We start from the raw sequence: 12,282 nt of genomic DNA, 5'->3' as shown, positions 1-12,282 counted from the left end.
TTGCCTTGGTAATATTCAGCCAAGCTTGACAATTAACTGGCCAAGCCATTAAAATCCAACAAATAACATCTCGTGTCCACTCCCCATGAGCCTCAGGCGTGTCATGTATTTTTCGAAAGAGAAATGCTAAGGAGACTCATTTAAAGTGAGATTTTTTTTATGAATTCTCTGGCACCTAACGGTTTAATATTATTTCATGCTAACATTATTAAAAAATATTGTGCCAAAAACATAAGGCGCCAGTATAAATCTCATGTTGTTCTTATTTTATATTAATCATTGTCCAATATTACAAGCGATAAATGATTAATTTATGCATCCAAACTAAATACTCGGATTTCTTGATTCTTAAGCTCTGAGCAGTAATGTCCGGAGGATCCAAATTCCATTAGTACGCACCTTTAAAGTACAAAGTCCCAAAACTATTATTGTGACATTAGTGGGAATCGTTTTAAATATGCCAAACACCATCATCACCACTACATCGTGTTTTGACTTGTGACAAATAGGGTTTATGGTTTAGATAAAGTTTACTCATTTTTATAGCGTACTTGTCAAATACAATAAATCACTCATTTTAGTTCCATTTCAACCGATTCGCCTCATGGATTTGAACACTATATAAATACACAAAGTTCATGGCATAATTTTTTTTTTTTTTTTTTTTTTTCAAATCTTGAAGTTTTCTGAATTTAAAACACTCTATATATGGTTTAGAATATAGCATAAGTTAGTTTGTTTGATTTTTTTGCTTTAAAAAACTCACTTACAAAAATACAAACACATTACGGAACAACGATAATTCATGGGTAGAGACGAATACAATTCTATTGGCTTATTAGTAATTCGATGTTCGATTTTATTCTTAATTTTTTATTTGAAAATACAGACATCAACTACTTGAATTACAATCTCTCAATAGATCTTCAAAACTAACCTTAAAAGACTATATTCTTTTATTTGAAAAGTCCATCAATTGCTAATAGTAATAGGTGTACTCTTTCTTTCTAATGTTTTTCTCTTTGTCTAAGGTTACTCTACCATCTCTAAAGACTTTGTTGCTCATATGATTAAAAAAATATTAGGCAATTGGTTAAAATGATCAGAAATTAAATCTTTGCCAAACTAATTACAAATCCATCATTATCTCATTTTTTATAAATCCACCCTTTCACCCTGATAAACTCATTAATTTTTTGAATTGGTTAGTTCAACACTTAATTGGGGTAGAATTATTAGAACGAATAAGTTTTCAAAAATATTTGTCCAAGCATCCAGAACCACACCTAAGTCGCTTGTAAATATGAAAGAAAGACAATGACGAATGAGTCCTGACCAATAGCCAACCCCCTTCAGCATATGCAAAGATTAGTTGCGCTATCTATTCAAGAGCTTGGAGTTTTGGCCATTTCTGCTCCTACTCCATGCAACTTCTACCTCACATCTGTTCATATAATCCCCAAGTATTATGTGTACACGTTCACATCTACACAGTCAAAGAGTCATGTTGCTCAAGAGAGTATGAAACGGGTTCACCTCCACGTCATGTTCAATTTCACATGAATTGCTCTTGTTTTGCAAACTATATAATTGTTTCTAAATGATGTTCAACCAGTCGTCATCTCTAATCATTTCAAGTTTTGGCTTGTGTTGAAATATTATTGTCACATGCAACTTTAACTGTAGTAAGTAAACCAGAAAAGGCCTTCCTTTTATTTGATTGGTCAATTTCTATTGCACAAATTTCAGCAATGAGCCATATTCAAAATATGACTTTGACAAAAGCAAATGTGGCCTAAGTTTTACAGAGGTATATGTATTGTATTTGATTAACTCAAACTACTACTACAAGCTACAACATATATGTGTGTGTGTGTGTGTGTGTATTCCGTGGCATTATTGAATTGTATAAATCATGACCAAAAAAGAGTAGTTGATAAAAAAGAACATGACAAAATGTTGCCATCTTCCCCAACCTATTCACAATTTGTCCAGTCAATGATCTTGACACAAATTTAGGTCAGCTAGCTTCAGTTTGCCACTCCTTGATCAACTGTCACGAAAACAGAAGCCGGAGCCTCCACATTCGACTCGATCACAACACGGTTATTCGACACGTTCCTTAGGGTATGGTTAGGGAACGCATTGCCACCGGCGCTCAGCGTGTATTGGACATGCCGAATAAGGTTAGGAAATAGTAGAATTGGATTGAAATCTACGGTCCATGAGCTCCCATTGCCTTGCACAGACCTCCTTCCAACTGTGCCTTTTGTGTTCATGCCCCTCACATTGTTCCTGTCCACATATACTTGTTCAACCTCTTTGAAGGGCCCATTATTTTGGTCCAATTGAACAATCTCTACCCCCTTATCGAACCCACTAAACATGTTGTTTACAATATTGACCCCATTGGCAACCCCTTTTATTGATTTTAGGACAATGTATGCTTCACCAAGGAAAAAACTGTTGGAGATATCAAGCTGCACCGGATCTTCCGCAACAATGCCGCTGTAGTCCATGTACGAATTCACAATTCGGGTTTGTGTCAACCCGGGCAATCTCAAATAAATACCGGTGCCCCCAAATCCGGTAGCCTTATTGTAGCAATGTACCCCGGAAAGTATGTTGGCTGGACCCGAAATCATTATACCTACTGCAGCAGAAAAAATCACCACATCTGTCACAGCATTATCATTCCCCATTAGGTTAATCGCAGTCCCGGAAAAGTTTCTTTCACCGCGATCACTACCGGCGGTGATGTGCTGCCCTAGGAAGGAGTTTCGGATGTAAGTTTCGTGGCCACTTTGGACTAGGATTCCATTGGTGGTGAAATGTGTTATGTAACAATTGTCTATGCTTATTCTAAGTGAGTTTATGACTGAAATGCCCCCTCCCCTGTGGTTAGAGTTCAAAAATAGGTCCTTGAGAGTCATGTACTCATAGTTGTAGGATGATGAAGAAAGCTGTGCGGCCATTGAGCTCTCCTTTTTGGTTTCTTCTTTCTTGTTAGCTGATGATGTTGGAGATAAATCAATTAGGTATCCGTCAGTTGGGAAATCGTCTGAGGCGCGTAATGTTCCTCCGTGAATCTGTTTGATAAAAAAAAAATGTTCAAATTATTACACAAACCTAATCACATCGCTTAATTCATATCATCATGTTGATATGTATTTGATCAACAATTAGGAAACACATATGAGACTCGGTACATTCCCGAGGGCGAGCCAAAGAATGAATATCTGGCATAACTCGCATGTATTGGAATCCCGCGGAAAATTTATGGTAGGATTTTATCAAATCTTCAAGAAAATAATGTTAATGGGGGCATACCATAAGATTTCCTACTCCAGCTCCAGGCAACCTCAGGGGTCTGCTGATCAGATAATGGCCACCCTCAAGATCGATCTGGGCACCTCCAAGATTGGCAATACCCTCAATCAAGAACCCTTCAGTTGGGCCTCTAAATGCATCTGCCATTGCTTGAGCAAGTGCATCACTGCTGTCTCTGCTCCCCGTCGGATCAGCGCCGTACGATGTCACGTGATAAACACGTGGACTAGTGCTCCCCTGCACCAACCATCACCCATTTTCAACATGGACTGACAAATCACAAATACTTTTCAACAACAAAGCTTCTGTCCCAACATTTTGACCAAGAATTAAACAACCAAATTATCAAAGAAAAATTTAAAAGTTTATGCACAAAGCGATTGAATTACCGTTGGCGGAACAATAGGGCTAGGACTAGGAGAGGGTGGGATTGAAAATGGTGCAACAGAAAGCGAATCGTGGCGGGTGAGCGAAGCCTTGAACTCTTGCAGTTTTCGCAAATGATCATTGTAATCGCCACCGGAAAATGGACGATAACCCATTTGAGAGTCCTCTGCGTAGACATGAATTACGATGAAGCTACAAAATGCCATGAAGAATGACCATATTAGAGCCGTTTTCGGCATTGTTGCCTCCATATCTAAACTCCTCTGTTTTTCTCTCTGGTTTTAGCAATGTTAGATACAAGTTGTTGGGATATATTTGATCACCTTATATGTCCGGGAGAGAGAGAGAGGAAAGGGGAAGGAGAGAAAGGTAGAGTAAAGGGACATGGAAAGAGTTGGGGCTAACTAAGATTTGCCAAGAATGTTGGACGAAATGTTTTCATATAGATTATGGGATCATACAAAAGACACCACCCTTCAATTGTTGGTATTTATACAAATGATGATGACAAATCCTTAAAAATCTTTGTTGTTTTTAAAACTGATGAGAAATTTTAATTGTTGTTTTAATTAATCTTTCCATAACGGAAAAGTAGTCGGTTACCAACTTCTTACTTTTGGGACCCCAGCAAGTTTGACATTGTTTAAAAGGTATTTTCACGTCGTTGGGTTTGGTTGATCTATTTATTGAATTTCAATAAGACACTTCACTCTTATATATTCATCAACAATATTTTTACCTATACTCATTTATAGAAATTTAGAATATATACAAGGGATGAAAATATGGTGCAATTACATGGCCCATGATAAAAAGGAATGTTTGAGCTGGAGATGTATTTGGTTAAAAAATAAGACTTTATGCACCGTGACTTTATTTGACACAATAATAATAAACTGATCGAAACTGTTCATTCTATTTGTCATCGTGAAGATATTATTATTATTATTATTTTTAAATATTCGATTTAGAGACGATTTAGTTGTTCATGTGTCAAATAAACCGATAGTTATGGTAACATGTGATGAACTATAAATTTCTTAGATTCATATGAATGATTAAGCAGTCTCCAAACTGAATAAATCCTTCTAAAGATGATCTTTGGAAAATGCTAGATAATAAACGATTCCAATTATGATATTTTAATAGTAAATTAATGTCAAGTTAGTAGGAAATGAGGAAAGTTTTCAAGTTAAAAGGACATTGCATGTCACGAGTCATTCTTTATTGCAAAGAATAATTTTCATGCAACGGGGGTATAAGTGAGTAACATTTGCATATGGTCTCGAGAATGACTTCCGTGCAAAGAGGGTGCAAATGTGGATGTATTTTTGTTATATATGAGTTTCTCTTGCATGTCACAATTTAATTTACAAATAATAAGGAAATGCGCATTGCCCCATATATATAATCGAGAATATTTTTACTCATAATTAACCCTCAAGTGATGGTGATGATCACCGTCCAATTTAACACCTTTAGATGCATTTAAATTTCGAAATCAATGTAGTGGACAAACATAAATCTCAAATTCAAACTCATCTAAATGTAATAAATAAGATGATAGTGAGCATTACCACAATTCAAGAGCGGTTAGCAAAAATGCACCCTCTATAATCAATTTATTAGCATGTGAAAAAGTGCTTAACCTAATTGCTCTTGTAGTGGGTTCATTGTTTGAGACAAATCATGCGTCTTAAGTGCATAATTTGAGAAGTAAAACGACAAAGAATGCCTATGAGGTTTTGGCTCTTCCTCCTCCTTTTCTATCTTTTCTTTAGGCTATGAAAGAAAAGAATGCCTATTGTAATTTGTAATCTGCCATCTGAAAAATTTGGGCAAGTGAAAAACAAGACAACGTTAGGATAACATGGAAATAACTACACCTTCAATTGACAGCACACGATGACAATTGATTATAATTTTCAAGTACTGGAATGCATGCTTTCTATAATAATGTTTGACAAACCATGTCTGATGCCCGTGAAGTTATTAGGATGATAAAGACGGAGTTCGGTGTTGATGCGGAGGTGGGAAGCATAGTGCATGACATTTGGGCTAATTACAAATGATGTGGGGTCTGTTTCATTCGAGTTTGTTTGTCGAGAAGGCAAACCGAACTGCACGTTCTGTTGCAGCGTTTATTGAAAAAATTGGAGGTTCTTTTAAATGGGATTATATTGATCTCGAGTTCCTTTTTAACATCTTGGCGGAAGATGTAAACATTTTAATTATAATTTAATAAAGTCTATCTGTTGAGGGAAAAAAAATTAGAAAATTGTTATTAGACCTCCAAAATCTCATTCTACACTCCTTTCTTTCTAATTATAGAAAGTTTAGAGTGCAAATGAAATTTTTGGAGTATTAATAACAATTCCCAAAAAATAATGCATGCTTTCTCGACTCCTAAGCTCAGATTCCATGCAGTAAAGGACTCATGATACCAATATATTTTACAAGATTTGCAAATTTTTGGGTTAATGTTATTTTGTTTTTTACCTTGAAGTATCTTTTCTTTTGAATGCAAATCACTATCATAGGGCTTGTGTAGAATTGTTTTTAAAATGACTGAAAGTATTTTTAAAGAAAATGTTTTTGAGTTTTAAAAGCACTTAGTGCTTCTTGCAAGAAGCATCACATCTTGTATGAAGCAATAAAGTGATTTCTTAGGATTCACTTGTCATTTTATTGAGGATTGATTCTAAAAACATTTTCACTAAAAACAGTTTCAGCCATTTTACAAGCACTTTCAAACAAGCCCCTAATCAATAAGTGTTGTGGGGATCAAACCCTAGAATTCTTTCCAAAAAGAAAACCCAAGAATTCTTTCGGTCACATTTACTTGTGAATAAATTTACGGTCATGAAAAAAAATAATAAAAACTTTTAACTTGAGGATGAACATGTGAACCTTTAATTTTGTCATTACCCTTTAATTTTTTCATTAACCTAACTTTTCCCTCACTTTTCATTTCCAACTTACATGGCATGTTTACATTGGGTTAATGCAATAATATGCTGCCTTATCATATACCATGCAAGAGCGGAAACAAAGTTAAGCAACATTCTCCATTTTGGACTTGAAAAATTCTTATCCTTCTTTTTAACAAAATCAAAGAAAACAGCAATGGAAAAAGTTATGTTAAAAAGAAAACAGCAATGAAAAAAGTTGTGTCTATTTTTCATTATGCGATCTAAGAGCATCTCCGATAATATTAAATGACTCAAATGTTAATTTGGCTAGCCATCACAACAATACTAGCTTTTAGCTTAAGTTAAATTTTTTTAACATTATTTTTTCTAAACTTAACAAACCAAACTCCTTTTCTTATACTAAATGCCGCGCTATTTTATAGTTTTTAACATTTAGCAACAATTTAACTCTCTCTCTTTCTAGCTAAATTTAGCTAGTTTCTTTTCAAAAAATTAAGATAATTAGTCATTTAACTAGCATGTTGGAGCTTTATTTTTTTGTATTTTTTTTTATTAATGTGCCAAAAAACCTTATTTAGTTAGGAATCCGGATCCTCTTTGTAAGGATTCTAGAAATTCGTGAATCGTGTCTATTCATCGTATATCATGTGGTTAGAAATCATTTTAATTATTTTTATTTAAAATTAAACACAAACAATACCTAACAAAAACTGACCGCACGATGTACGATGAATGAACACGATTCATGGATTCCTAAGATCCTCACCAAATGGATCTGAAGAGGATCCTGTTGGTTTAGTTATGATGTTGGAGATGCTCACGAGAAGATCGATAAAATTTAATTTTTACTATAGTATTTCAGTTATGGAGTATGTGGTTGTGTCCTGCCTCCATGATAACTAGTGCCCAAGTAGAAAACAAACACTTGGTTCCGACCATTTCATCACAACCCTAATTTATAAAAAGTTTAATCATTGTGTCAATGCGAGGCCCAGCAGATCATATGATGGAATGGTATAACAGAAGGTCACGGGCATGCATGAGTACTTTTTTTTTTCAGTGTGTGGAAGCCTGGAAGGACACCAAGCTGGATCAAAACAAAGAGTTCTTTCCCTCCTTGTGTGCCAATTTCAATATGTACATGAATCTACTATTGCTTGGTCTTTGCTTTGTCACTTAAGGTCACAAATATCAATTGCATCACGTAGGACAATCAAGCAGGGGAAATATTAGGTAATTTTAGATGCCCTAACCCTCAAACTATATTCTTAGTTCAGATTATTATTAATGAGTTCGACCGTATAGAAACAATAGCATATCAACTGTATACCTAAAGCGTTTATATATATATATATATATATATATATATATATATATATATATATAATGAACACTAAATTCAGCATATGATGCATTTCAGCGATCCAAACATTGCACATGTAGCTCCATTTTGATTGCACACCTGTGTGGAGCATATTAAAAGACAGTTTCTATGCCAAATTAATTATATGATTCACATAATAAAATTAACGGTGAAATCAATTAAATTGATTTGTTAAGATCGGCGTCTCTATGATATATGGATGTGAGGTTGTGAAGAAATGTTATGTATTAGAAGTTTATCAAACCTTGCAAGGAGTTGGACTATTCTACATATTGTAAATTAACTTTATGGTGGAATCTTAATTTTTTTCAGTGTTTATGTCGAAATTTCAATATGATTATTTTAGTTGAAATTACAACTTTCACATCACATTGTAGGTTTTAAATACGTTGATGAAGTTCCACTTTTAAAAAATGTCTAATGCCATAAAAATAAAAATAAAAAGTACCGTACAAATGTAAGAAAATAAATCTTCAAGAATGAATTGCTTCCTTTTAGTCATCAATTGGATATAAAAATCTTGGAAAGGTACAAAATTGGTAGATATTTCTTCACATCATAATTTGATTGAAGAATAATAGTGATGAGGTTCCTTTTGTTGGCTTGGATTTACATGTCATATGCAATATATAAACAAATTTGACATGTCTGTTGGTGGCAAAGTTTCGTTGGTTTTAATCTATGTACAAACAAAGAAAAAGAAAAAGTTAAACTCGCTTTTCATAGGTCATGCATATGTAGAGCGTATGACAATTGAGTTAATATATATATATATATATATATATATATATATATATATATATATATATATAGGAAACATGATGTTTTGATGAACAGATGCCTCAATAGACTAAGAAATAACTATTTACATGAAGTTCATCATCTTTGATGAAATTTTATTTGAACATGTCAATATATTTTGAAACAACCAAGTTACTAGAAGGGGAAGAAAAAGTTTGTCACACCATTGGCCATTGTCTATAAAAGTCTTTATTACTGTATCAAGACATATATGTAAGTTTATATTTAATATATACACACACATATATATACGTGATGTACATGTAGCATATATCCGTGGATTAGACCAATTAGTTAAAGTAGTGTACTTAGTCTTTACACTCGAGTTTGAATTCCCTCCTCGTAAATTAAAGTAATAGTTTAGAAGTTGCTTTATGAAAAATAATATGTTTGTAAACAACTAATTATGTGTGAATTAGAATAATATTGTTCATATAATAATAATTGATTACATGCAAACAAGGAAGTTTACCAAAGATCTCCTGATCACATGAATTTCAAGTTTTAGTTACTGAAATGATGAAGAATATGATTGTATATCCCCACATTGAATAGACGAGAAAATTTATTTTCTAATGTTGTAGCTCTTTATTCTAAGCTGCTTAAGGCGTGACTTTTCCGTTTGAATTATCGTGCATGCAACATCCATCCCCATTAGGCAAGGTTAATGGAGATCAAATCATATGGTTAATAAAAAATTTAGTCTTTTACTATATGACTAATATGGATTTGGGCCTCTTAAAATAAACCCAAATTTAGGTATAAAATATGGAAGCATTAAGGACTATGAGATTTCTATGGCTTTCAAGAAAAACTTTATACGATGCATTGTAAAAGTAATCCGTTGTGAAGGAGGCTGTTGATATATATATATATGTGTGTGAGGAATGTTACTAATTCATGATATAGCATGTACAAAATAAAAAACCTTTTTGATTCTATATCGCAACCACATGGGCGGGAATATACTCTTTGGTTAGAGAAACCATATAGCGTAACTAAATATTGCCTTCGGAGTAACTCCGACATTTGGTGGTATTCATCAAGAAGTGTTATACGATATACCAAACAGAAGTATATGCGTATCATAGGTTACAGATCATCATTCTATGTCTTCATGAAATTTGTTAACTACATTGCAGCGTTTGGGAATTGAAGGGAAAATCAAGAAGAAATAATGAATAGAGGGATGAACATAGAGATACTAGAGAGAGTTTTAGGGAGAGAAATATGATTTTGTATTGATTGACAAAATGAAGATTACACACTGTTTTTATAAGAGAAATCCTAACAACCTTACTAACTATATTACTAAATGTATTTTTAACTGTATTACACTTGTACCCTTAATACTCCCCCTCAATCTCAACTGGGGAAACCCAGTTTGAGATTGGAAGAACATCTGCAATCACTACTATGAAACCCAGAAAGACAGAATAGCTTGAACCAACTGCAACCTTGATTCTACAAATATGGAAATTCTCTCGAACCTTTTCTGAATAAAGAGTTTGTTATAGCTGCAGAGCAGCAATGAACATCAATCTGCCCCAAATATATTCACTGACTCACTGCAACAAACTCAATCTACCCCAAACTCAATTTGCAAGCTCAGTAAGAAACACATTCAAAAGTCTAATATTTCTCTGCCTTGTGCAGGAGCTTCAATTAAAGAACAGCCTCTTGTAAAGTTGTAACACACCCTCATGCCAGTTATAACAATTTATTGCGGGTTTACCCTTCGTGGGATTTACTGTCAACAATCTCATCAACTTGGCTTCAGCCTTTAATATTTACAAAAACAGAAAATTAACAAACTATAGTGTGGCATCGACCTTAACTATAGCACTATAGGATCGCCCTTTGTGGATTTTACCAAAAAACAACTTCTTTGAACAATGGCATCGACCTTCACAATTTCAACAACTGAAAATCAACATCTATGTAGGATTACCCTTCGTAGGATTTACCTACTCAAAACACGAGATTACCCTTTGTGGGATTTACCGTTAACAACTTCTTCTACCCTTCGTGAGATTTATCGTTTACAACTTCTTCAAACTTCATCGTATAACCGAACTTACTGTAGATTCATGCTAACAACTGAGTTGGTTAGACTCTGAAATTATAGGTTGTGATAAGGAATATACTGCACAACTCCTCGGTTAGCACCTGAACACTCACTCCAGTAACCTTTTCTGAATCTAATAAACAGAGATTGATGCTTGCTTCTCTGCTTTGAAGGAACATTCTCATGCTTCGTCGTCTTCTTCCTAAAGCCTCAACCTTTCACAAGAATTAGTACCCCAACAAACCCCCTGATCAGGCATATGACTCTGCAGGGTCAATTGTTGCAATGGAGACTTAGTCCCAACATATCAATCTACCCAAATCAAACACTCATCAAAACATTCACAAGAAAGATGAGTAAAATCAAACATCCGTTCATCAACAACTTGGCAACAGTCATCAAAAGATTCACAAACACTCACCAAATCAATCTTCAGTACATCAATATTATGGGACTGAGATTCATAAACACTCATCAATATTGAAGTTCTTAGTCCCATATATGTAGTTGCAATGCAAATTTTGTTCATCATATTATGGGACTGAACATCAATCTTCGTCGTTTTTTGAACACTCATCAGCATAACTCAGCAAATTAACCTGGCCGAAATCGATCTCCAAGACATCGTGCACCAAATCAAATATCCCAAATATCACAAACACTGATCTTGAAGTAATGATCAATCTTGAGTCCAAATATCACACTAATATCCCAGAAAAGATTCACAAGAAAGATGAACAAAATAGTGAACATTTTCTTATTGAAACATTTAATCAAACAGATTATGTGCACTGTGAAAACCAGAAATCAAGAACCTGATAAAAACTTCAATCTTGAGCCAAAGAATGCAGAGGAAGCAAACCAACTAGAAACCTTGGCAAATCAATCTACTGACTAACAGCAACCATGGCTTCTTTCTCGCTCACACACACTATGAAATCCAAGACTGAGCAAAACCCGAGTTAGAAATGACAGTGGGTTTTTCTCTAAAGCCACGAAGATGGTCTGGTAATGCACTCATTGGCCTCCACAAAGATGACGACCCAAAAAACGGTTGAGTGGGAGAAGGCGTCGAAGAGGAAGAGGCACCACCGCGGAGGTAAAACACCGGAATCGAGCTGCCGAAGAAGGTGTTCAAGACTAATAGTATCACGGCGGAGATGAAGAATGGTGTGCTGAAGGTGGTTGTTCCGAAGGTGAAGGAAAAGGAAAGGACCGACGTCTTCTATGTGAAGGTTGAGTAGTGGTGCCATACTGGTCTAGCCGGCTTCATCTTGAAACCCAGAGGAGAAACCCGGCTTCATCTTGAAACACAGAGGAAAACCCCAAAACTAATCACAAAACTTTAGGTGGAAAAATCTAGAGACCAAAAATAAGAA

General features: G+C 34.7%; 1 protein-coding gene across 1 annotated transcript; it reads right to left on the bottom strand.

Moving 5' to 3' along the window:
* Positions 1-1,945: 1,945 nt before the first annotated feature.
* On the bottom strand, positions 1,946-3,983 carry LOC137727379 (polygalacturonase QRT3-like). The gene is made up of 3 exons (XM_068466248.1): positions 3,720-3,983; positions 3,331-3,567; positions 1,946-3,089 (listed from the first exon to the last, which is right to left on the bottom strand). Exons 1-3 carry the CDS (start codon positions 3,966-3,968, stop codon positions 2,031-2,033), a joined length of 1,545 nt encoding a protein of 514 aa, XP_068322349.1. The 5' UTR covers positions 3,969-3,983; the 3' UTR covers positions 1,946-2,030.
* Positions 3,984-12,282: the final 8,299 nt, after the last annotated feature.

This window comes from Pyrus communis, chromosome 3 (genome assembly GCF_963583255.1).
Source record: "Pyrus communis chromosome 3, drPyrComm1.1, whole genome shotgun sequence".
Classification (NCBI taxonomy): Eukaryota; Viridiplantae; Streptophyta; class Magnoliopsida; order Rosales; family Rosaceae; genus Pyrus; species Pyrus communis.
This window is presented reverse-complemented; position numbering and strand designations above follow the sequence as displayed.

Excerpts from the sequence above, each read along its gene's own strand:
- LOC137727379 (XM_068466248.1), bottom strand. The coding sequence starts at position 3,968 with ATGGAGGCAACAATGCCGAAAACGGCTCTAATATGGTCATTCTTCATG. Across the intron at positions 3,568-3,719 it reads GCCCTATTGTTCCGCCAACG|GGGAGCACTAGTCCACGTGT; the intron begins GTAATTCAATCG and ends TGGTTGGTGCAG. Across the intron at positions 3,090-3,330 it reads CTGGAGTAGGAAATCTTATG|ATTCACGGAGGAACATTACG; the intron begins GTATGCCCCCAT and ends TTTATCAAACAG.